The sequence below is a fragment of the Alnus glutinosa genome, chromosome 13 (assembly GCF_958979055.1).
Source record: "Alnus glutinosa chromosome 13, dhAlnGlut1.1, whole genome shotgun sequence".
Taxonomy (NCBI): Eukaryota; Viridiplantae; Streptophyta; class Magnoliopsida; order Fagales; family Betulaceae; genus Alnus; species Alnus glutinosa.
Genome location: NC_084898.1, coordinates 8,958,168 through 8,984,417, shown reverse-complemented (window position 1 = coordinate 8,984,417; position 26,250 = coordinate 8,958,168). Strand labels below are relative to the sequence as shown.

Sequence of the window (26,250 nt, the reverse complement as noted above, 5' to 3'; positions counted from 1 at the left end):
TATTTTAAACTATTTATTAATATAATTGTATTGATAACATAAAACAAACTATAGATGTTGTTAAACATGGCCAAATATTCATGTACAATATCGAACTTTTGTACATGTCCAAAAAACCTGAATGGGCTGTTGAAACGCAATAAAAATTGGCCAATTTAGAAATCAAAGGAATCGAATTTAAAAACAACCAAACAGTTCTTGCCATGAGCTTTACTGGAGTAATGCGCGTGAAGCAGCCCACAGTTTTCAACAGTGCAAAACCAGACCCTAGCTTTAAATTACAAAATAGAACCTACTAGAAGAGGGCAGAGTCCCCAGTACTAGTCTCGCCGCTTTCCCTTCTCCTTTGACGAGAAAACCGAAAGAAAAGCACCGATAGCAGAACCAATCCAATAGAGAATAGAAATGGACGCCTCGAAGCTGAACCAACTGAAGCAATTCGTCGAGCAGTGCAAGTCCGATCCCTCCGTTCTCACCGACCCTTCCCTCTCCTTCTTCCGCGATTACCTTGAAAGGTTTAAATAAATCCATTCCTAACTGTTCATTTTTTTTTTCCAAATTCCTTTTTATCTGTTTAATCGCACCAAAACGATCGTTTCAGCCTCGGCGCCCAGCTCCCTCCCTCTGCGTACGAGCATGGCGACTCCAAATCCGTACTCTCTCACTCTCTCTTCGCTTTTTCTTTTTTTAATTTTTTATTTCTAGGGTTTATCACATGTATTTGAGTGTGTATGTATGTGTGTGTGTGTGTGTGATTGGGGGTGCAGAGGAGCTTCGTGGTGGAGGAGAGCGACGAGGACATGGATGGCGGGAAGGGAAATGCGGACGATGAAGTAGAAGAGGACGAGATAGTCGAGTCCGATGTCGAGCTCGAGGGGGAGACTGTGGAGCCTGATTGTGATCCTCCGCAGAAGGTCCTCTTCCTCTTCAAATCAAATCGCATTTCTAATTGTATTGTGATCTTTTTGGTGTGTCTGTGTCGTATTGATGGAGGTTCTAATGTATTTGCAGATGGGAGTTCCATCAGTCGAGGTCACAGAGGAGAGCCGTGATGCTGCGCAGGCTGCTAAGGCTAAAGCCATCGAAGCCATTTCTGAAGGTATTGAATACGAATAATGATACATATAGATGTAGATATGTGTCTCATGAGGCATTTTGTGAATGGTGTGGTATTGTGGAAATGTAGGAAATTTAGAGGAGGCGATTGAGAATCTCACGGAGGCGATTTTGCTCAATCCGACGTCGGCAATTATGTATGGGACCAGAGGTACGATTTGGCTTTAGCATTCAGTGTTACTTGACGTATTTTTTGTTTGAACTTGTGAGGATAATATTTGGTTTTCTTAAATGTTAATAATTGGTTCTTGTATGATGTTTTCTACAGCTAGTGTCTATATCAAGATGAAGAAACCAAATGCGGCTATCCGTGACGCCAATGCAGCTTTGGAGGTCGGTATTGTTTTCTTTATATGTAACGAATAAATGTGATTGTAATTTTTCTTGTGGTTCACACGATGTCTGCTGAATATGTATATGCTTGTATGTATGGATGATAGGTAAGTATAGTTCCATACATACTACTTTGATCTAGTTCTTGATGATTGAGCTATTAAAGCCATAGTAAGTTGAAGGTAGTTTGTCATTAGTGTATAAGGAATTATGGTGATTTGTGTAACTGTGTTTGATGCTTGACATCTGGTGCTGGAGAAACTCTTTCAGCAATTATGAGCTTATATTCTTTTCTCCCTCCCTTTCTCCTCCTAGGTTGCACATGTAGGTGTGTTTGCTATCTCTCTGCGTTGGTCCTTCGGTTCTCTTTGTATTGTAGCATTTCTGGTATTGGCTTGGTGAAGGTTGTCACGGGTTGATTCTGTCGAAGATGTTTGGAGGGATTGTTGCATGGTCTCTGTTACTTTGAGTTTGCTGGTATAACGAAAGACCCACAAGGAGGTTTTTCTTCGTAGAATCGAAATCATTTGAGTTCATTCTCGAGCCATGTGGTAACTTCTCAAGGCTTTGGGTTGTAGAACATGGGAAGGGTAACCTTAGATTGATTTTTGTGGGAAGGGAAGGTGATCTTTGGTTGCTTGTGACAGTCGATGGTGTGCTCTAGTGTAGTTGATGTTATGCCACCTTCCTCGTGCAAAGAGGGCACACCCTTTGTATTGATTCCATGTATTCCTTGGTTAATTCCTCAACTCCTAGTGCGAGGCAAAAGGAGAGCTCAGAATGGGTTAAGAGATGCATGTATGGTTTAGAAAAAGTTTGGGAGTTTTTTACGAAGGGTTTGAACAAGAGGTTCAAAGGTGTTCTTTCCTATAGAATACAAACATAAGGGTTAGAAAGAAGCGCTAGGTTCCATCAAAAGAGATACAGGGAGCATTGTTAAAGGAGTTGGTGAACTTCTCAATCTGGCAAGTTCAGTGAACTATGATGCCAATAGGAACCTGCCCAAACCCTGCCCATCTTCTTGGTATCGTGGTAAGTCTTGTACCCTGTTATGAATCTAAACGTTTGGAATGTTTGAGGTAGGGTTGGCAATTTTGACACGACCCGCGAATTCGACATGAACATGACACGAATATATAGGGTTTGGGTTTAGGCTATAACCCGTTTATGACTCGTCAACCTGTTTATGACTCGCCAACCCGTTTATGACCCGCCAACCTGTTTATGACACGTTTATGACCCGCCAACCTGTTTATGACACGTTTATGACCCGTATGACATGTTTATGACACATTTTTTTACCAGATTAGCTAAACAGGTTGGCACGCCAACTCGTTTTGCCAAGCCTAGTTTGAGGTATAAACAACGCAGGGAAAAAGCTCAGCATTAGCAATTTATTGAGAAATTGGAAGCTTGACTTAGTGTGTCTTCAAGGAACAAAATTGGAGTGGATTTCCGCCAGTGTTGTTCGGGGTTTGTGGGGTGGATCATTCACATGAATTCCTCTGCCACCCTTAGGAACCTCGGATGGTATTCTCTTAATGTGGGATAAACGAGGAGTGAAATGTATTGAGGAGGCGGTGGCCACTTTCTCCATCTCCTGGAAATTCAAATGTTATGGACCAATTCGTTTGGGCTTTCTTAGGCGTCTATGGTCCCAATACTGATTTCGAAAGGTATCCGTGGGAGGAATTGTTAGGGATTTTTGATTGGTGGGAAGTCCCTTGGTGCATCGGGGGGAATACTTCAATGTTACTTGTTTCCCGAACGAAAGGGTAGGGGCGACTCGGTTTACTTCTGCCATGTTGGAAATTTTAGATTTCATTTCAGAGTAAGGGTTGATACCCGTTGGCTGGAGGCATCTTTACATGGTCTAACAACCAAGATCCCCCTGCTATGTCCAAAATTGATAGATTTCTAGTTTCTCTGGATTGAAAAGAGCATTTCCCATATTTGATTCAACGCTGTCTTAATTGACCCTTATCAAATCATTATATTATTTGGCTTGATATCGGTGGTATGTCTAGAGGATTGTGCTCATTTAAATTTGAAAATATGTGGCTGAAAGCAGAGGGTTTTGTAGACATTGTGAAACAATGGTGGGATTCATATAAGTTCTTAGGCACCCCCTGTTTTGTCCTTGCTAGTAAGATAAAACGGCTGAAAATTGACTTAAAGTGATGGAATAAGTAGGTCTTTGGTAATGTTGAGGAGAGGAAGAAATCCTTATTGGAGGAGATCCAGTCTATTGATCACCTAGAAGAGGAGAGAGTCAAGAGGGCTAAGGCGAAAGCAGATTTGGAGAATGTTGTCCTTATGCAAGAAGTTAGTTGGAGGTAGAAGTCTAGGGCGACCTGGTTAAAAGAAGGGGATCACTACATACAAGATTTTTTCACCACCTTGCTAACTCTCGCAGGAGAAATAACTTTATCTACAGTCTATGTATTGACGATATTGTTACCTCTAGGGTTGGCAATTTTTGACACGACCCGCGAACCCGACACAAACACGACACAAGAAAATAGGGTTTGGGTTTAGTATAATCGGGTTCGGGTCATAATCGGGTCAACCCGATTAGAATCGTGTCAGGCGGGTCAACCCGCGGGTTGACCCGTCTGACACGATTATGACCCGGTAATATTATAAAAAAAAAATTTAGTGCAAGTGAAGAATGGGCTTTTATGACACGGAACCGGTCCTGGACTCCTGATGGTTCTCGAAGATTCTAGGGTTTTGAGGATGGTTTTGCCATCGTTGGATGGGAATCAGAGGTTCTGGGAATCCTGGGACGAATTGAACATCGAGTCGCAGTGTGTCAACGCGTACACGCCTTCGGTGAAGAAGCCGGACCTGCCGGCCCCGTACTTGGGGTTTCTGGAGGGAGTGGCGAGTGTGCCAGAGTTCATGTTGGGGCTGATGAGGCTGAAGGAGGAGTCGAAGAGAGCAATGGAGATGAGGAGGGTTATGGAGGAGCTGAAGAGGAAAAAGAAGGACCTGGAGAGGATGAGGACGGAGAGAGAGATTCGTGTATGAAAATCTGAAATTTGAATATTGGATTCTTGATGGTAACAGCGACGAAGACGGAAGATCCAGCGCTTGATGGTAACAGCGAGTTAGCGATGAAAGACGGAAGACCCAGCGCTTGATGGTAATAGTGAGTCAGCGATGAAAAACGGAAGACCCATCGCTTGATGGTAACAGCGAGTCGACAACGAAGACAGAAGACCCAGCGGCTGAAAGCCTGAAATTGCTGAATGAGTGAATTGTGTTACCCGGGTCGTGTTCGGGTAACACGGATGGCAAGCGGGTCGTGTTCGGGTTCCACAATTCAACCCGATTAATAATCGGGTCAGCCGGGTCGACACGAACCCGACCCGCCAACCCGAATTGCCAAGCCTAGTTACCTCCGCCCAACTGGAGATCAATGACACTATCATTTAGTATTACAAGAATCCCTTTAATGAATTTGTTAATTGGTGCTCCAAAATAGATGGATTGGAGCTTCCGTGTATAGACTCTATAGAAGTAGGTGGGTTGGAGAGACCGTTCCAAGAGGAGGAAGTTCTTCAGACTTTCCTTAATATGGATGGTGACAAAACACTGGGCTTTGACGGCTTCACTATTGCTCTTCTTCGGTCTTGTTGGGCTATAGTGAAGGGTGACCTTATGCATGTCTTAATTTTCATGAGCACGAGCTGTTCGAAAAGGGTCTCAACACTGCATTTAGTGCTCTCATCCTCAAAAAGACTAGGCAGTTGGGAGTAAAGGATTTCAGACCTACCAACCTAGAGGGGAGTGTTACAAGATTTTGGCAAAAGTTCCTGCTATCAGAATGAAACAGGTGTTGGGAGTGTTCGTATTGAACAATTAGAATGCCTTCATAGGGGGATGACGAATTCTAGACTCATTAGTCATAGCTAATGAGTGGGTGGACAACAGGCTGAAATCGGGTATTCCTAGTGTTATTTGTAAGCTAGAATTGGAAAAAGCTTACGACCATGTCAACTGGGAGTTCCTTTCCTATCTTATGGGCTGTCTTGGCTTTGGTTCTAAATGAAGGAATTGAATGTCTACTTGTATCTCCATGGGCCGCTTTATCTTGATTACTGGTACTCTACATGGCTTATTTGGTGGTTCATGAGGCCTTTGCCAAGGGAACCTTCTCTCACCTCTCCTCTTCGTGATTGTCATGCAGGCTCTTGGTAAAATGCTATCTAGAGCTATGGTTGGGTGTAATCTATTAGGATTCCAGGTAGCCACCCAAAATGCTGCCTTCTTTGAAATTTCCCATATTGTCTTTGCTGATGATACACTTATTAAATGGGTGACCTCCTGGGAAGTCCTCGTGTTGCACCCCTCGTTACATATCAAAAAAAGATGATACACTTATTATGTGTGATGCAGATCGTGATCAAATCTATAATTTGATTTACATCCTCCTGTATTTTGAGGTTTCGGACTTGACGGTCGACCTTTGAAAATTTGAATTAGTTGCAGTTGGTGGGGGTGGTTTGCATTGGGAAGAGCTGGCCGACGTTCTCAATTGTATTATCTTTTCTCTTCCCTTGAAATATTTGGGACTTCCTTTGGGTGCCTCTTTTAAGTCAAAAGCTATTTGGAAGGGAGTGGTTGAGAAGATGGAAAGAAGATTGGCTAGTTGGAAGAAGATCTATGTCCCGGGATGGATGCTTGACTATAATCAAGAGTACGTTATTTAATTTACCTACATACTTGTCACTTTTTCCTTGGAGTGTCTCCAAAGAGACTCTTTGGGATGGACTTGGAGGTGAGCATAAGTTTCATCTGGTGAATTGGAAGACTGTATTCCCCCTGGTTTCTAGAGGAGGGTTTGGAGTTAAGAATCTTATGCTGTTCAATAAAGCTCTATTGGGGAAATGGTTATGGAGATTTAGATCTAGTTAAACTTTTTGGATTCTTGACACCCTTAGGGTGGGTGTATCTCTAGTGTACTTTTTGTGTACGGCTTTGTCTTCTTTTTTTTTTTTTTTTTTTTCTTTCAATAAATTATTATTCATAAAAAAAAAAACGTAGCACATTTATCAGCTTGAATACATGTATTCTTATTTTGATGAGATGATCGACTCCTGTAAAGTTGTGACATCCTGGTTGATTAAGACATCCTGTGATGTGCACGGTTAGATGTGCAATGTTTTTTTATTGGAATTTGTTGCGAATTTAGCTTGGAAATATGTTCATTTTATTCAAGTTTATATGCCAAGTTAAGCTACATGTTCAAATCTGTGTTCAAGAGCTAGTTGCATGCATTGTGCAACGTGACAGTCTGAAAAATGAGATTACATTCTCTCAGATTAACCCAGATTCTGCTAAAGGCTACAAGTCTCGTGGCATGGCACAAGCAATGCTCGGTCACTGGGAAGAGGCTGCAAAGGATCTTCACCTGGCATCAACGCTAGACTATGATGAGGAAATCAATGCTGTTCTTAAGAAGGTTTCTTTTCTCTCTCTTCAAATAAGTAGTCCCATGATTGGCTGATTCTTAGTTTTAGGAATTCTGTATTCTTTAGATATGTTGATATCTGTTTGTGTGGTTTTTGCACCGTGTATTGTACCACATACTGTTAAAGTCATATTCTTAGACTTACGACATAAGTTGGATATGTGCAAGATAAATGTTACTTTGCAATAAATTACTCCTCTTCTTGGCCATGTTAAAAAAAAATGTTTTTATTCACTGAGGTAGACAAAGATTGTAAATGAGTTTATTGCTAATGTGCTTAGATGCAATTAAAAAAACATGTAAATGAGTTTGATGAATAGCTAGGCTTATTCTTTCTCATTTTTCAAAGAAGTGGTTTCTCACACTGTATTTTGACATGAAAATGAACTTCCTTACAATTGTCATTTTATCTTTTGGAGAAAGATTGAGAACTGGTCTGCTTATCTATAGCTGACCAGATTTTGAGTTTACGAGTAGCTTTCTCTTGCCTATTGAAAGATGCAGTTAAGATTTTATGCATCTAGAAGGTGCAAATTGTTTTTGCATATGAAACATGTTATAGTAAATGTATTTTGTGATGCTGATAACTATTGGCCAATGCGTACAAATTGGCATATTTGACATGGCTAAAAATGCCAGCGCAGGAGACTTATTGTGGCATAAGTTTTTACTTATTTAGGCATCTCTCTCTCTCTCTCTCTCTCTCTCTCTCTCTCTGTGTGTCTCTCTCTCTCTTGCATCTCACAGTGACTCCTGGACTGTCCAGGTGGAACCAAATGCACACAGGATTGAGGAACACCGTCGGAAGTATGAAAGGTTGCACAAGGAAAGAGAAGAGAGAAAAATTGAGCGTGAAAGACAACGTCGCCGTGCAGAAGCTCAGGTGACCTTTTAATATTTGGCTCCTTACAAAATGATCCAGCAACCTTTTTGCTATGAGAATGACAAATTGCTCGTGCGTTCTGTTTAAGGCTGCATATGAGAAGGCCAAGAAGCAAGAGGAGTCATCTTCCAGCAAGAAACCTGGAGGCATGCCGGGCGGGTTTCCGGGTGGGATGCCTGGAGGCTTCCCAGGAGGTATGCCTGGGGGCTTCCCAGGAGGTATGCCTGGAGGTATGCCTGGAGGTATGCCTGGAGGCTTCCCAGGAGGTATGCCTGGAGGTATGCCGGGTTTCCCTGGTAGCACGCCAGGAGGGGTGCCTGGAAATGTTGATTTTGGCAAAATATTGAAAGTAAGTTTGATGGGACTTTGTAGATTTTTCTTTAATATGTTCATCATGATTATTGGTGATACTTTCTAGCTAAGTACTACATTTGAGTCTGAGTATTTGAGCAAAATATTAGTATTTTTTGCAAATTTGTTTTTGGCTCAATTACAGAAAAATATGCTATGCGATGAGCTATTTCCTGCATATGTTCTATCTCTTCTTCCATAGTGTTATATCATGCAATTCAGTGTTTAAGTCTGGGATGTGTTTCATAGACTGGTTGTTTGATGTGTTTTTGCTTTCTATTTGTTGAGTAGGACCCTGAACTGATGGCGGCATTTAGTGATCCAGAAGTCATGGCTGCTCTTCAAGATGGTACATTTTCTATAATCGGACTCTTTATTTTAACTTTTGACTATTTTTCAGTTTTTTCTTAGTTATTTAGTTATTTGTCATTTTTCATATTTTTTTTCGTATTGGATTGAACAGATTTACTTAAAAATAAAAATAAGAGTTGGATTAAATAGATTTAATTTCTAGTCTATTTAAGTTATATGACGTCAATTTTAGTCTCATCCATTAATATCTCAAGCTTCTGCTCTTTTTGATACATGAATTTGCAACTACACCATCCCTACTCCACTTCTTTAGTTGATATTTAGGCATTCTTTACTGCAATGGTTAGCACTTACTTTTTAGTGGCTCAATTATTTTGTATGGTATAAAGGCGGCATGGGTTGTGTCCTGGTTGGTGCTTTAAATAACGTTCTTGCTTCTCAAAAACTTTGAAAAAGAAATAAAAAAGAAAAAACAAAAGGTGCATCCTAGGTACACTAACACTATGAAAGGAACTGAAGTGATAAGAAGCATTTAATACGATCACTCTAATCACAATAACGTTAACTACATCTTTTACTTAGTAGGTGAAAGCAGACTTGAGATTTCCTTCGTTTTGCCTTCACAATTTGCAAGGTACAAATGCCACCAGATGGTGGGGTATGAATTCTAAGACTACCTTGTTGATAAGATGATAGATTTCTTTTGTGAGAGGTATAAGATAGATTTCTTTTGTGAGAGGTATTTCTTGTAGCTTGAGAAAGTGAATATCTTCTGTTAAATCACATTAGAAATAGTAAATTTAATCATTTAATTAATATTTTAACATCTTCTTTTGCTTTAGGTATGTGCCGCCATTAGTTGTCCTGTGAGGCAGTTTTGGAAAGAAAGTGGTTCTAGTATAAAATATAATTGATTTACAAAACAGAAATAGATATTAATACATTACATGAACATAAGCTGGAACATGCTCTTGAAAAGGTTCTGTCCTGCCGAAGGTTAAAACGAAAGAAGAGAAAGCAATAAGGAATCATGTTTATGTTGTGATGCATGTTGTTGAATGATCTGATCAAATCTATGGCCTATGCAAGTCTGGAATGTCAGTCAAAGTAGGATCCATTGAGCTGTATGTACTATTTTTTTTTTTTTTTGGTCTTTTCACATTACTACTTGTCTGCTTATGATCTTGTCTGGTGTATCTTTGGTCATCTGGTCTTGAATATTGAGCGTGTTAATATCTTAATGAGCTTAATTTAGGACTCGAAGGGAATGTATGATTATTTTCCCCTTTAAAAGTATCTGTGAATGTAACATGATGTGGCTAATGCTGTCAAAATATGCTCATGAAAGGGCTGATTGTTTTCTCAAAAGTTTTTGTGTGAAAGCTACTTGATCTTGCTGTATCGTTGACGTTATTATTTTCAACTTCCCTTTTCCCTCAGAATCTTGCTGTGTGTACAGATAGATGGGTCACAAAGCTTAATAGGTTGTTTGACTGTATATCCTTTCCTCCTCTTGGCTGATGATTTTGCAGTAATGAAGAACCCTGCTAATCTTGCAAAGCATCAATCAAATCCCAAGGTGGCTCCCGTAATTGCAAAGATGATGAGCGAATTTGCAGGACCCAAGTAAACTGTTTCAATGTTAAAATGGTGTTTGTGGGAGATCAACTTTGTGTAAGTTCTGGCAGGCAGGATCTTTCATGTTAGTATGTTACATTGAGGTGAGATTGTCAGTTCCAACATCCAAAACCATGATGGTGTGAGTAACAATACCTGTTTATTTCAGATTTGAAAAAAGGTTTAATAGGAATGGTGGTTTGATAATCTAGGGCTATATGCACTGTCAATACTGTCGGAATGCCCCCCTTTCCCCTCCCCCCACAAGCAATTCAAATTCGTTACTAGGAAGCAAAAGTACAAAAATAGAGGCCCAGATCTAAAAGATCCAGCCATTAGAACAGATCCTGAAGTGGCTGAAGGTCCAGTACAGCAAGATTTGGTCCAAAGGCCAAATAAAGGGGGCCGTGGTGAAGAACCCATTGTAGGAAAACAAAGTAGACTTGGATATGATTGAGACATACCCGTGTATCATTGACGCCGGTGTCAATTGTTGTTGGAGTAATTCTAGATGTTATACTCATGTCTCTCTTGTGTATCTCTAATAATGATGTGTCTTTTAAAATTACTATTGAACTTGTGATTGATTATTATTGAATTTTGATAAAATGATGATTTTGAAAGTAGACAAGAGGAACATTAGTATGACGTGTAGAATTACTTGTGTTAGAGGGGATGAACCCTCAATGAGAAAGGGCTGCGATACCTTCCACGCGGATCTGTGGATGGTTGCTTGGGAGGACTCTTTCCCTCCTTTTCGCATGGCAAGCACAAGGGATAGGGACTTCTCTAGGGGGTTTTTCCACGTGACAACACTTTTGTATATGGCTTTCCTTTTAGATGGAAATGGCCTAGGGGGAACAAGTAAATTAGGTAATGCTCACCCATGAGTATGATGTAGGCCCAACCTTGGTCATGCTTATCATATATATAATTTTTTTTTAGAAGAAACTTTACTTGGTCCCTTTAAATTTTCAGCGCTTTTGCGATCATCATTTTAAATTTTAAAAACTTTAAATTTAGTGTAACCAACTTTAAAAAGTTTGCAATATGGGTAAAGTGGCCCATTTTGCTTGCTCCGGTCTAATCAATCTTCAAGAGTTGTTGCCTATAAATCCCGCTTCATCAAAGTTTTGATCAATTTTTGCCCAATTAATGCACGTTTCTTACTTAATATGCTTAATTTTTAAGAAAGTGCTAATGGCCTCGTCAAAAATTTAAGGTAAGAAAGAAAACTCTTCCACACTTAAATTGCTTAATTTTCTTCTTCTTCTTCTTCTTTTTTTTTTTTTTTTTTTTTTTTTTTTTTTTTTTTAAAAAAAAATTTATTTATTTTAATTCAGTTGCTTCAAAAATACGTATCAATCGTCGTTTGTGTGTCAATATCATGTGGAGATGTAGTACTAGTGGCTAGTGCAAAAGCGTGAAAAAGGCTCAAATTTTGGGAGGTCCGTAGTACCAAAGCAAAGACCGAGTTAAATAAATGGCTAATCTGGGGTTCATTTGGTACTTTTTCAGGCCTCAATTTTCAGCTGATTATGATGTTGATGATATCTTTGAATAGAAAGAAGTGATCGAGCTTTTATTGATGACTTGGTGGTGAGCTATCTTACTCAAGACAATGCCTCTCTCTGGAGACTATGACTGCAACTCATACAAATCAAATTTTGCTTTCGTGGGGATGGGATGCATGTGTCATTTTGTCTATTATCGTTTTCTGACCAGACGAAGCATCCAAACTGGACATGGCATCTACTCCCGAACGATAAAGCATATTTAGAAACTATATTATTGGAAAAAATTTCGGTTGCCCAAACCAAATTACCATTCAATTGACAATATTTTTCTCAAATTTTCAATTCGGACAATGTTCGTCTTAAACTATAAAAAATTGTCAATGTTCTCTCGATGACGAAAATACTCTTAGTAAAATTCACAAAAAAAAAAAAAGAAAACTAAAAAAGCCAAATTTAAAAATTAAAAGAAAAATTTAAAAGTTTTTTTTTTTTTTTTTAAAGAAATTAAAAATAAACATTTTTTTAAAAATAAAAAATTTTCATTTGTTTTTTGTTTTTTAAAAATTTGTAATGGTATTTTTGTTTTATTGAAAAAATTGTATATTATTGAGAAAAGTCCAAATATCCCCCTAAAAAACTATCACTTAATTGATAATGTCCTCTCCAAACTTTCAATTTGGACAATGTCCACTTTAAACTACTAAAAATTATCAATGTTTTCCCAACGCCGAAAATACTCTTAATAAAATTAAAAAAAAAAAAAAAACATAAAACCCAAGGGTGGCCAAATTTAAAAATTAAAGAAAAAAATTAAAAGAAAAAAGATACGTTGCGTTTATAATTTTAAAGACTTAACTTTTCATTTACCATTTTAGTTATTTATAAACGTATCGTATCTCAAATTATTACATCACCCACCTGAGCTGCTTGTCCTCATCAATATCATATTCGATTTATTTCCCATTTTAGGTCCACAAATATAACCACAAATACACATCAAACTTTCCTACCAAACTTTCTTTCTCCATTTTAGACATTTATTCTACCCCTGATGTGTCTTGTGGGACAAAAAGCAACCAAATCTTGGCTTCACCCAAAAATCAAAGATATTACATCCTTCACATGTCTTATCATTACACCACTACTTTTGGAAGTGATTGTTTTGGAGCTTTCAGTTCTGAAAAATGGTCTCCCTTCTAATTGAGTGGCTTCAAATTTTTCAGCGGTCCGATTAATTCTCAAGTGTGTGCACCGGATCATTCGCTTTCCTATTCGAGTGCTTCAACACTAAAACTTTTGATTTACCATTTTAGTTATTTATTTTTACTTTTTTTTTTTTCTTAAAAAAATTTTCTAATTATAATTTTCGATATTTCACCACTTTTTTTTTTTTTTTTTTAAAAAAACATACTTAAACTTTAAAAACTCTCAATTTAGGGAGTCCATATATATATATATATATATATATATATATATATATTTTTCAATTTTAATTCTCTGTTAAATCCTATCAAAATTCTCAAAATACCCTTGCGCTTATTTATTTTTATTTATTTAAAAAAAATTTCAAAGATTTAAGGATATGTATTTTTCCAAATTCTATTAAATTCTAACCAACACCTAAATCCTAATATATATATATATTTTTTTTCATTTTTCAAAAAAAAAAGAAGGTATTTTAAAATTTTTGATAAGATTTAACTGAAAATTCTAACTGAGGGTTGAAATTAAAAAAATTTAAAAAATAGATACCCTAAGTTGACACTATTTAAAGTTTGGATACATTTTTAAAAAAAATGATAAAATATCATGGGTTAAAAATAAAGTTCTTCCTTTTTTTTTTATTTAAAATATTATTTCTTTATCTACTTTTATTATTCTAAAAAACAGAATCAAATTAATTATATAAATTATGCACGGTTGAGCTACAATGGTAAATGGTTAGCTCAGCAAACCTTAGCTATTTTGACTAGTGGGATGCTGAACTTTTTTGAAATTTTTTTACTACATAATTAGTTAAAACAACCTTTTAAACTAATTGCATTGGCAGAGTCTTTGATTAAGGTTGTAGCTAGTTTGTGTGGTATTTTTTTAATTTTTTTATGTTAATTAAAATCTATACCTTAATGACGACTGCATTACCCTCTAATTACGTAATTTAGATGACTTTGCAAATACAAAAATATATATAATTCAATTGTAGTGGAGAATAGTTAGGTCCACGTTTTGTGAGTTTCAATGTGGTAGCTAGAAAGTCGCTTTAAGCTGTCCTTTGATGCTGCTTTGAGCCATGATGATGTCATTTTGGCTTCGGCTGCATCATTACAAAGGGGATAGTTAATGTAAAACTGTAGACGTTGGTTTTTTTTTTTTTTTTTTTTAAAGATATATTGTTAATTCATGTAAGGGTGTTTGAAATACTGAAATATGAGTATTTAGATACTGTTTTGACTTAAAAATGAAATCTACTGTTAAAGCTCATGTCTTTCATGTAAGAATCAAATTTTCTTAAAATAAAATATCAACTTAACTCATAACATCGGAAAAATAGTTAAGCGTGTTTACTTACAAAGATTAAACGGTAAAAGTAAGCATGAAAACGAAGGATTAGAGATTTAGTTAAGCTTATTACAATAAGGTACAAGCTCTCCAAACTTTGATGAGCAAAACCTCTAAAAAGCCCTCTTTCTCTCTCTCTCTCTCTCTCTCTCTCTCTCCAAACTTTGATGAGCAAAACCTCTAAAAAGCCCTCTCTCTCTCTCTCTCTCTCTCTCTCTCTCTCTCTCTCGCTCTCTCTCTCTCTCTCTCTCGCTCGCTCTCTCTCTCTCCCTCTCTCGGGTTTGGGTGTTTGAATGGATGAAAAATAGGACATAGGATTTACTCTTGGTCCTTAAATAGGGCCCTCCCTCTCTACATGGTTATAGAATTTTCTTTCAAAACTTTGTATGAGAGCATCGATCGTTCGACCTTTAAGTCGATTGTTCGATGCTACCATCAATGGTCGCTGAATCCTAAAATTTTTAAAATATTTTTAGCTCATTTTTGTGGAACACTTGTACATGTGTGCTATAGTATGCATATTTAAAAGGAAATGCCACACCTTACTATAGACTTTAATTGCAAGAGCTCAATAATAGGTTTGGTGAAAGAACGAAGAAACTTTTGACACTAAATCTAAGATTTCAATTGAAACCTTTTGAATTTGATGTACTTAATCATCCGAAATTAAAAAAATTTGACTGCCATTGTGGAACTATGTCAAGAATTGGTCGAGACAGAAAAATCATAGACATACCATCTTATTGATAGATTGATTTGTCTTGTTTTGACTCTCCCAATCTCTACAACGACTACCAAACTAGCATTTTCAGCTATGAAAGTTGTTAAAACATGACTTCGTAACATAATGGAGGATGAGTTTCTTGCAAATCATTTAGCTGTCTACAATGAAAGGAAAATTGTTGAAAGTTTCAATTTAGATTTGATACTTGATGATTTTGTTTTTCTTAAAAAGAGTTGGTTGCAATTTTAGACACTTTGTTTTTTTTTTTTTTTGCATTTTTGTTTCTTAGAGTTCATCTCTTAAAAAGTCACGTGCTACGCACCGTGACTGTGTTTTCGTGCAAAGAGACAGAAGATCTTCTTTACCATAGATACTTTGGGGAGGGGGAGGGGGAAGGGGGAAGGGGGGTCGATTGTCACTTTTTGAACATTGAACACCAAAACAATAAGTGTATTTTCCAACTTTTTATATTGTTAGTATTTTATGTTGATTACATTTTGGATGACAAAAATACTTTACGTAATGGTTGCTATTTAAACAAGATTATCGGTCTTATTTAGAATCTTCAAGTTATATGGACAGTGTTTATTTCAAGCCATGTGCCTTGTTACAAGTTTCTAGAAGATGTTCATGAAGATTTCATGCGAATTCCAAGTCAGCTAGCTAGTTCCTGTGCAACTGTCCGGACAGGCCTTTGAAGGCGTCTGGACACCCCGCAGTGTCTAGAAGCTTCAGCGTTGAAAACGTCCGGATGTCAGGGCAACACCGTCCGGATGCTAGGTCAAGCTTCTCCAATTTCTACACGGAGTTGGATTTCAGTCGACACTTATTTGGGAAGTTTTTGCAAGACGTCCGGACAATGTGGCAACACGTCTGGATGCTACCCAGCGTTTCAAAATATTTCGGGTTTTCTTTACGGACGCGGAAAGGAGTGATAGTGAAGACCGTCCGAACGCTCGGCCAAGCCATCCAGACGTGACCTGTTATGGGAGGAATCGAGCTATTCTAGAAAGGCGGTCGCAGAAGACCGTCCGGACGAGGCTAAATTCCGTCCGGACGCCAACTTATCAGAGTCTGAATTTGAGTTGAAATAGGATTTGTAAAGCCTATATAAAGAGGGCTCTAGGCTTGTTATTTGTAAGAATTCAATATAGAATTCCATAGTGCTTAGGGAGAATTGAAGATCTGTTAGCTCTCTAGCCGTTGTTGGTGTGTGCTACCTTTGTTTGTGTGAAGTCTATCTTAGGGGTCGGTCCTGAGGTAAATGAATTCATCAAAAACCCTTCAAGTAGGAGACTTGGTTGGGAAGCGTTCATAATGGGCTTCGTGTTATAGTTAAAGGTATGACTATTGCAATAGGTTTTGTGAGTACGAGTGCTTTGTAACTTGCTTTGTCTTTGGATAGTGGCTTTCCTGGGTTTGGCTACCCCAGAGTGGTTTTTCTCTTCACAGAGTTTCTATTTCATCAACAAATATCTTGTCTATTTTATTTTTCACATTTAAGATATTTTGTTGCACATGAACACACACTTGGTAATTTAAAAGTCATTATTTATTTTCATATATATAACAAAAACATAGTATATTGAAAATATAACTCAAGACTCCAAATAATACCTATAAGGGGTGTTGAATAGGTGTATGTATAATAATGCAAAATTTAAAAATAAGCAACCACACAAACATTCAGCAGATATAATGAAAGCGATAAATCAGTCAACATAAGTAATTTGATGATGAAGTGGAAACTCTTTGAGCACTTCAAAGAGAAAAACTAATCTAGGACAGCCAAATCTAGGAAATCAATCAATTATAAAAGAATTCCTTCTCAATCCAGATTAACCCTGGAGCGTGTCGACACCATTACGAATTTGTGTTTTTGCAAGAACGATAAATATCGTTTCCACAGATGGTGCCAAACTGTTAAGGACAGTTTCCGAATGGTGATGTGTCAAGCTCCAATTGGGTCTTCGAATGAGAAATTACAAAGAAGTTCACACTTACAAAACCTTTGAACTTGACACTCTCTTGTACTAGACAAGTGACCCGCTTGTTTGCTACCATAGTAGTTCCCCTAGAACCCCTGGATAATTCTTCTATTTGATCTTCTTTTACCGAAACTTCGGTAGGCTAATAGTTTTTATGAAGAAAAAGGGTGTGTGGTCTAACTCAACAAAACTCTAAGAGAAGGAAAGCCATGAATACTCTTGGGTCAATGAATCCTCTCTTAGCACATAGCTCTATGGGTTAAAGTCCTTTAAAAAATCATGCATGTTGGTACAGTTTTTGGTATGGTGTGAGCTGGCGATCACCAATATTCTTCACGTCCCAGAAATCCTCGTTCCACTGCAAAAAGAACCAACATCGTCAAGAGAACGCATCGAGGTTACCAGTGGGTCTCACTTCGATGCCTAAGTACGTTTCTAAGGAAAAATAATGCTTAAGCACCACAATTTAGTCTTAGGTTTATACTTGGTGTAAGGGCTTATTTATAGGCTGAGTGATGAAGGCTTCACTGCATTAGGGTTCTATGCTCCTTTCTTGACCTAGGAGTGTGGTCAGAGTTTGGCTTGGACTCGAAATCCACTACCTCCCCAAAATCGGATTCTTTCCTTACCTATCTCAAAGCAAGATTCTAGGTTGTAAATCCGGGATTAATATTAGTCCCGTATTTCCAGGAACTAGGTGCGATCGCATATTGCCAGCCCCGGTTAGTTATGTCAGTACCTGGGGCAGTACCTTCCCAAGGCTTCAACGTATCCAAATTCATACTCGTGGACTCGTACCTAATGGATTATGAGCCCGTAATTGCCAGTGAGTCACTGTAGACTCAAGCTCGTAATCTTCGAAGGGCTGGGCCGAGTGGGATTATTTCTAACGGTTACCCCTCAATTCCCTTATCCAAGCTGAATTCTTGGATAATGGGAATTTTGTCCTTTTCATAACCCGAGCTTCAGTTCCACCCGGGGTTTCGAACATTCTTCCAATTCCTCGTGTAATGTACTGTTTTGCGCTCATGTGTCAACGCTTTGAGGCCTCGCCAATTGTAACCTCTCGAGATTCCATGCTCGCGGTGGCACTCCGGACACGTGTCCATGATCTGGAGGTTTACCCATCGTTTTGGCTGTCATTCAGAGCATGCTTGGATGTGTCTTTCTTTGGCAGGTCAATTCTGCACGCCTTTTGATGGACCCCCCACGATGAGTTGTCTTTGTATATACACGTCGCTCCACCTTCTAGCATTTTTACCGTTGCACTCCCCAGAATATGACGGTCCGGGGCTCTGCCTAAGGTACTTAATGATTACCTGTTGGGGATAGCCATCGTACTGCTGCCACGTGTCCCGAGGATTTTTAGTATAAATACCCCATTCCTTTTGAACTCACATTTCCTTCATTTGTGTTTTTTGCCTTTGAAAACCTCCACCTCGCCTCCTCACTTTCCTTTTCTCACTCTGCAACCCAACCTTCTTCTCCCTGGAAAAAATGTTGTCCTCCGGCAGTTCCTCTTTCTTAGGCAATGATCTACTTGGGCAAGACAGCCCCGCCGTTCGTCTAGTCTTTTGCAGCGAGGATTAGCACATGAGGGTTATTCCGGACGATGAAGCCTCGGTTACCAACTAGGTCCTTACCAACAAAGATACTTCTCTCGACTTGGAATACACCGGTGGACTGTGCTCTATCTACACGGTGGCAGATGAGACATTTTTCTGGCATAATTTTGACATTTCTGTGTCTGTGCGCATCCACTACCTTGGGCCAGACCAGGGTGTCTTCCTGGAATCCGGCTCCGAGGATATTTGCTTTCAAAAGTGGATGCTCTTGGCTAGTTTGCATTTCCAACTCCAGCCCATCACTTAAGAATTACTATGCTATTTCCGGCTGGCCCCTTTCTAGATAATGCCCAATGGGTGGAGGTATTTCCTCGCTAAATATTTGGTGTGGTCGGAGATAAACCTTGATCATCAAATGTTAGTCCTGGATTTTTTTGCCATCTATCGAGTGGTGTACAGCAAGACTGGAGTCCTTGCATTCATGGTCCCGGCCAAGCTCTAGTTTGTCTTGCTTAAGCAAGTTTACTCCAGCAATAAGAACTGGTTTGCATAGTTCTTTTTTTGTCTCAAGCACCTGGGAGTCGACTCTGTCTAAAGGTTTCCTTGAAGATCAGAGGGTGTCCCGGGAGTGGGGTGTACTTAAGAAAGAATGTAAGATTTCGTAGCTTTTGTCCGTTTCCTATTTCCCCTCCTTATAGTGCCTTTATTTATTACTTATTTACCTCCTTTTCTTTTTGGGCAGGGGAGGAAATCCCTGCCTTGACTCACGAGCAAAAGAGGCGTGACTAAGCGGTGCTCGCATTTTCCTAGCTCCTGGTAAACACTGACAAGATGAATTATGACTCCATCATTATTGATGCTGCCCTTCGGGAGAGGTTCGGCTATGACATTCCCAAAGTCAAGGTCAAGCTGAAGCGGAGACAAAATTTTAAGAAGGCCAAGGCCTTTGGGCCTTCAAAGCCAACGGTTTTTGGGGCGTCCCTTGCGAAGAAAGCCTCAAAGAAAAAGGAGTGGGCGAAGAGGAAAGTTCCACCCATGAATAAGACTCCACCCGGGTCCCCTAAGCTATTCCTAGGCCTTCAACCAGTTCTCCTCTTTCTTCGGGACTTTCCCTCCAGCTGGAGGCCATTGATCAAGGGAATCCTGGGGTACCTTGGATGGCGGAGCTTTCCCTACAGCTGGAGGCCGTTGTTCAAGGGACTCTCGGGGCTTTTATTTATCATCAACCGGGCGATGGCTCGATGACCATCTCCTCGAAATTGGGCTCGGGCTGCCACGCTCTGAAAAGTGCGCTGGGGGTTCGCGATGGGCCTCGGCTTGGTGGGGGGAATCAGGGAGAGGTCTTGCTCGGAGTTCTGTCTTACCTAGCAAAAAAACGTAGGGCGGACAAGGGAAAGGCCAAAGTTGGCGAGTCTTCCAAAAGGCTTTGACTTGGGACTCGGGAGGGGCAACTCTTCAGCCTCCTTTCGGGGACCATTTCTTCCTTTCCTAGACCGAGCTTTATTGAGTAGGGGGATTCAGATATGTTGGTCATTCCTCTAGCGATAGGAAAAATGCTTGACGCTGCCCCACCAGCGACAGTGCCCTGCCTCCCCAGTCCCTTTGCATTCAGGGGCGTCGTTCTTTCGGAGATTCTTCATCCTTCCAATCCCCCGGTGAGTTCTCCAAGAGTTCCTTTTTATATCCGGTGCTCCCGAGAAGTAACCCCCCAAGAGCACCAGTGCGGTTTGTAGGGGTCCTCCGATGCTAGGCCCTTCCGGTCGAAGGGCACTTCTGCTCAGGTCCCTCGATGAAGGTCTTCAGGGGAACCCTCTCGAGGCCATCACCAACCTTCTTCCGATGGATTACATGAAGGGGGTCATGAGAGTCTCGCCCGAACGGTTAGTGTACATGGTCATCCACGACTACTACATGGTGAGTCCCTCGAATTTTCTGTTTTTGTTTTGGCTAAGTTATTTTACTTTTCTTGTGTTTTACTCCCGGGCTTTACCTTCCTCTTTTAGTCCTCAATTTGCTAGGCGGGGCTCTTCAAGGAGTTTGAGGAAGCGAGGAGAGGGTATCTTTCTTAGGTAGTGGAGCTCTGACATATGCTGGTGAGGTCTAGTGCTAGGATAAGCATTTCAAGGAGCTTCTAGAGGTGAGGGACCGGGATTTGAAGGAGAAGACTGCTCAAGCAAATGAGCTAGTTACTTTGTTGGATAGCTACTCGAAGAAGAACTGAGAGCTGTTAGCTTAAGCGCCTGAGGTTGACTTTGCCTCCATTAAAGCTATTGAAGAGCATGCCTGGACCCTGGAAGAGGTTGGAACATTTAAGGGTCTAGAGCTTAATCTAAGAAGGCCCAGGAAAATGCCCAGGACTCCCTGACAACCACCAAGACTATGCTTCTAGAGTTTGAGGGAGACTGTAACAAGCTCAAACTGAAGTATACGTATTGGAAGGCCAAGGCGCTTCGGTATATGAAGCAACTATCCTTCATACCTTGGCTCCGGGACCAAGTGTGGACTCGAGGATTCAACTGAGGTTTCAAGTCCTTTAGAACCATGGTTTTGCTCCAAAAACCGTGCCTACAAACTTCTTGCCTATCCCACAAAGGGCTGTTAAGGAGGGGGTGGAGATAGAGTCAGAACTGTTCCTCGACGTAGCTGAGGATAACATCCATGATCTTTATCTTGAAGATGCCGAGATACCTCCTCTTCCTCCGACTTCCTAGGAGTCTTTTGAAGATGAAGACGAACCTGTTGGGGGAAATGCCCCTTGATTGTACTCTTGTTTGTTTTTTCTGTACATATGAATTTTTATAATCTTTTTTTTTTAATAGTAAATGAAGAGGAGGATTTTTCTTTCTGGGATGTGTGTTTATATATATATATATAACACATGTGTACCCTCCCCCATCACTGGGGCTAAAGTGTAAATTAGCCCGGGTGATTGAGAGCCTGAGCCGGGATACCTTGCAATTAGGGTAGTATCTGGTCCTCAAACCCTTCCTTCAAGACTTGGTTTGAAAAACCCAAGTTTTTTAGAGCTTGGGCTCGAAAACCTTGTAACTAAGGTGAAATCCGGCCTTTCTTGAAGATATGGTCCGAAAAAGCCAAGTTTTGTAGAGCTTGGGCCGGGATACCCTGTAACTAGGGTGAAATCCAGCCCTTCCATGAAGACATGGTTTGAAAAAACCAAGTTTTGTAGAACTTGGGCCAAGATACCCTTTAACTAGGGTGAAATCCAACCTTTCCTTGAAGACTTGGTTCGAAAAAACCAAGTTTTTAAGTTTGGGCTGGGATACCCTGTAACTAGGGTGAAATCCAGCCATTCCTCGAATACTTAGTTAGAAAAAGCCAAATTTTTAAGCTTGGGCCGAGATACCCTTCAACTAGGATGAAATTTGGCCCTTCCTTGAAGACTTGGTTTGGAAAAACCAAGTTTTTTAGAGCTTGAGCCGGGATACCCTTTAACTAGGGTGAAATCAGACCCTTCCTTGAAGACTTGGTTTGAAAAATCCAAGTTTTTTAGAGCTTTTCCTTGCCTTGTTTTTCCTAGGGTTTTCTCCTTGCCTTTTTTTTTTTTTTTTTTTTTTTTTTTTCCTTAGGGTTTTCTCCCGAGAAATGATAGGGGTACCAAATTTTTTTACCAAAAGATGGGTACCAAATGATGTGGAGCTTATTCATTGGTACTTGTAGCATTTCTTTTTATTAATTGTTTTGATCATCTCCAATGAATAAGTTCCACATCATTTGGTACCCATCTTTTTGTAAACAAATTTGGTACACCTAGCATTTCTCTTTTCTCCCTGCCTCGTGTTTCTCGATAGAATCTTGTACAATTTATGGTCTTTACTGATATGGATTTGAAATTATTGAAAAACAACAGCATAGCTTGAAAGAGACATAAGTGAAAATATAAAGAAAAAATGAAGTGCCGTGACACTACTGCTAGTTTCTCTTTAAGTGCTCCACGTTCCAAGGTCTCGGTAAGGGTCATCCGTTTGCTACTCAGAGGTAGTAGGTACCCTTCCTTTGAGATCGAATTACCTAATAGGGGCCTTCCTGTTTCGGTCTTAGTTTTCCTACGGCGGGGTCTGCAAGACCCAATCTCCGACCCAAAAGTCTCGATGTCTGACCTTTTTATTAAAGTACTGCTCTGATTTCCATTGGTATGCTACCATTGTGAGTTGTGTCTTATCTCTTTTTTCTTGTAATAGGTCCAAGTGCAACCTCATACCTTCATTCTTTAGCCCCAGGTTGTAGTGCTCAACCCGGTAACTCAATGACCCAACTTCAACTGGTATTATTGCCTCGGTGCTGAAAGTTAAGCGAAACAGAGTTTCTCCTGTAGGGGTTCGGGTTATTGTTCTGTACGACCATAGTACCTCCGACAAGAAATCTACTGAGTCTCCCTTTTTGTCCTCGAGATTCTTTTTCAATGTTGTCATCATGGTCTTGTTGGTTGCTTCAACTTGTCAATTTACTTGGGAGTGTATCGGCGTAGAAAAGTAATTCCGGATACGTAGTTTCGCACACCATTTTCGGAAGGAATCATAGTAGAACTACTTGCCATTGTCTATTACAAAGGCGTGTGGAATGCTGTACTGGCACACGATCGACTTCCATAAAGAAGTTTCAGACATTTTCAGCCGTTATCGTTGGCAATGCTTCTACCTCGGCCCACTTTGTGAAGTAGTCTACTGCCACCACCAAAAACTTGCATCCCCCCTTTCCTACGGGTGGGGGGCCCATGATGTCGACCCCTATTGCACAAAGGGTCAGGGTGTCGAGACTGAGCTTAGTTCTTCCAGGGGGTTCTTCATTACTCTGGCGAACCTATGGCATTTGTAGTAACTTTGTATGATCTTTGTTGAGTCCTACTTCATGTGGGGCTAAAAATAACAGATCTGATTGCTTTGTGGGTCAGCATCCTACTTCCTGCGTGGCTGCCGCATACTCCCTCGTCTATTTCGCGTAAGACATAGTTTGCTTCGGCTTTAGAGATACACTTGAGGAGGGGTAATCCCATCAGTGGGAAATGAACCGGGACTATTTTATCCCGGTTTAGCTTTAATTTCTCGAAAGCCATCCAATACAGTATATTTGCCGAACTCTCGTTATCTCCCAAGATCTGATGGACATTGTGGTTTGCTATTGTCAGGGAAACCACCAAGGCATCGTGGTGGAGCCAAGAAATCCCACATAATCGTTGTTCAAGAATCCTTTCACTAAGGATTCTTTCTTCTTAGACTTTGGGGGCCTTTCTACCGCATATACTTCCTAATTTTTTACATGCTGGGCATATGCCTTTCTGCCTGAGTTGGATACGCCTCCTCCTGCAAACCCTCCGGATATAGTTCAAATTTTGGCTATAATAACCTCTTGATTGTTTGGCTCTTGGCATCGCTGACTCCTACTCTTTTCCCGCCTCCGATTGTCCCTTCTTTCTTCATTGTCTTGGGGAACATTGTCCCATCCCCTGTCATCATGCCGAGGATGGCCTCGCGAGTGGTAATCCTAGGCCTGATGATCCTGTGGTTGATATTCCCTGGCTCAATAGTTCTGAGGATGGTGGTCTTGGGGTTGGTTATCCTCGTGGATCTCACTCCGATGCCTAAGCAAGTTTCTGAGGGAAAATAATGCTCAAGCACCACAATTTAGTCTTAGGTTGATACCTGGTGTAAGGGCCTATCTATCAGCTGATGATGAAGGCTTCACTGCATTAGGGTTCTGTGCTCATTTTTTGACCTAGGAGCATCTTCAAAGTTTGGCTTGGACTTAGAATCCTCTACCTCCAAAAAGTAGGATTCTTTCATTACCTATCTCAAAGCAAGATTCTAGGCTGCAAATTCGGGACTAATTTTAGTCCCAAATTTCCAGGAACTAGGTGCGATCCTGGATTTTTCGGGATCGCATATCGCTGCTCCTGGTTAGCTATATCGGTTCCCAGGTCAGTACCTTCCCAGGGTTCCAGTGTATCCAAATTCATACTTGTGAGCTCGTACTTGATGGATTACAAGCCCGCAATCTCCAGTGAGTCATTGTAGATTAATAGGCTCGTAGTTTTCAAAATGGCCTGGGTCGAGTGGGAATTCGAAGTTCTTTGGCCCACGTCCAGATGGAGTCTGAGGGCGTTCGAACGGTTGCTAGCTATTTCCATGTCTGAAAAGGAATTCCAAAATTTCGCGAACTCTAGAGAGCGTCTGGACGCACTCACTTTCTGTCCAGACGCTGATCCGTCTGGACGTTTCTCTTGGCCGTCCGGATGGTCAAGTTGTATCATTTTTTATTAGCTTTCCAACGACACTAATTCATCTCAATATGATACTTGAGCAAAAAGTTATGATAAAAATACTGAGATGTGTGCAGAATCTTCCTTGAAAACCGAAAATTGACGACTTGTGTAGAATCTTCCTGAAAATCAGAAATTGCCTTCTTGATGCTTGTGACACTGATACTTGTAATATTAAGACCCTTTCCATCTGAAGACTCTGAATGAAACGGCAACCCTATATAAAGTAGCAACCTTACATGGCAGTAATTTTGTCAACAGAATGTAGCCAATAAAACTACCAAGTTTGACTCATTTCTAGTTCGTATGACTAAGTTTCATCAATTTTAAATTTTAAGGTAAAATATGGTTTTACCTTATAACTTTCATTTGAAAGTTTTCTTAATTCATAAAACAACTATAGAATCTAAATGATAATATATTTTTAATATTATAATTTATTTTTACAGATGAATTTAAAAGAGGTTAAATTCCTCGAGTGTTACAAAAGGCCTTACCCTTCGACTTTGGAAAATTTGCACATTCAGTCCAAATGTGACCAAAACCTGAACATTCATGACATTGTATGCCATGAGAGTTATTATCCTTCTCTTTCTTTCTTTGGGTGACTCTACCAAAATCGCCCTTGAATTTCTTAGCAAACTTAGAAGAGGTATTTCTAAAGTTTCTCTTCTAAAGTTTGAAAATTTTCTGAACCTCATCGGAGAAGTCATCGGCCTCTTTCTTGATAGTATTGAAAGTAATAGACTTGCTTTTCTTAGAATGAGGCAAAGTGTGCTCATAGGTTTGAAGAGAACCTACAATCTCTTCAACTCTCATGGAGTCAAGGTCCTTACTTTCTTAAATAATAGTGACATTGGGTCTAAATTGTTCAGATAGAGATCTCATAATTTTTCTCTCCATTTTAGAATCATAAACTTTCTAGATTAATAGTAGAATTACGAATGGCATTGAACTTGACATAAAATTCATCAAAGGTCTCATCCTTCTACACCCAGATTTCTTCAAATTTGGAAATTAAAATTTGAATTTTATAAGTTTTAATAGTTTTTTCATCTTGGGCCACAGTGTGAAACAACTTGTCGTTAACCACATATCGATTATATTCGAAGAATTTCAACTGGCCCTTTAGAATGCCATACAAGCTTACCCCCCAGTTCAGTTCTACGTGTCTGGTCCATTCGGTTGACCTGTGATTTTTGATAACATCACTTATAGTTGGCGGGATGTAGAAATTTACATATACAATAAAACGATCACCATTATTTTATAAACCACAAGAAATTCTTACGTAGTCAAGGTACCAATCACAAAATGTGTCCCAATGTTGTCGGTGCAATTCTCTGTCCAATAGTCGGCCCCTATTGGAGCCGTGCCTCAGCTCATCCAGGTGCATCCTATATGTTTGCAATTCACATTTAGAATTCACAAGTGTATGTTTGAGTTGAAGTAAGATGTCTTAAAAAAATATAGCTCACGTGCGCAATTGAAGAAACTCGTTCGAGTTAAAAATAACATATCGATGAACCTGT

At 39.8% G+C, this 26,250-nt stretch overlaps 1 protein-coding gene across 2 annotated transcripts; it reads left to right on the top strand.

Moving 5' to 3' along the window:
• Positions 1-291: 291 nt before the first annotated feature.
• LOC133854234 (FAM10 family protein At4g22670) lies at positions 292-10,298 on the top strand. Of its 2 annotated transcripts, XM_062290325.1 has the most exons (12): positions 292-515; positions 602-653; positions 768-914; positions 1,012-1,099; positions 1,187-1,267; positions 1,385-1,449; positions 6,779-6,919; positions 7,695-7,811; positions 7,900-8,053; positions 8,090-8,160; positions 8,454-8,511; positions 10,007-10,298. In XM_062290325.1, exons 1-12 carry the CDS (start codon positions 406-408, stop codon positions 10,102-10,104), a joined length of 1,182 nt encoding a protein of 393 aa, XP_062146309.1. In that variant the 5' UTR covers positions 292-405; the 3' UTR covers positions 10,105-10,298. The 2 variants fall into 2 exon arrangements, with proteins under 2 accessions (XP_062146309.1, XP_062146308.1); XM_062290324.1 differs by having other exon boundaries at positions 293-515; positions 7,900-8,160.
• The last annotated feature ends 15,952 nt before the right edge of the window (positions 10,299-26,250 follow it).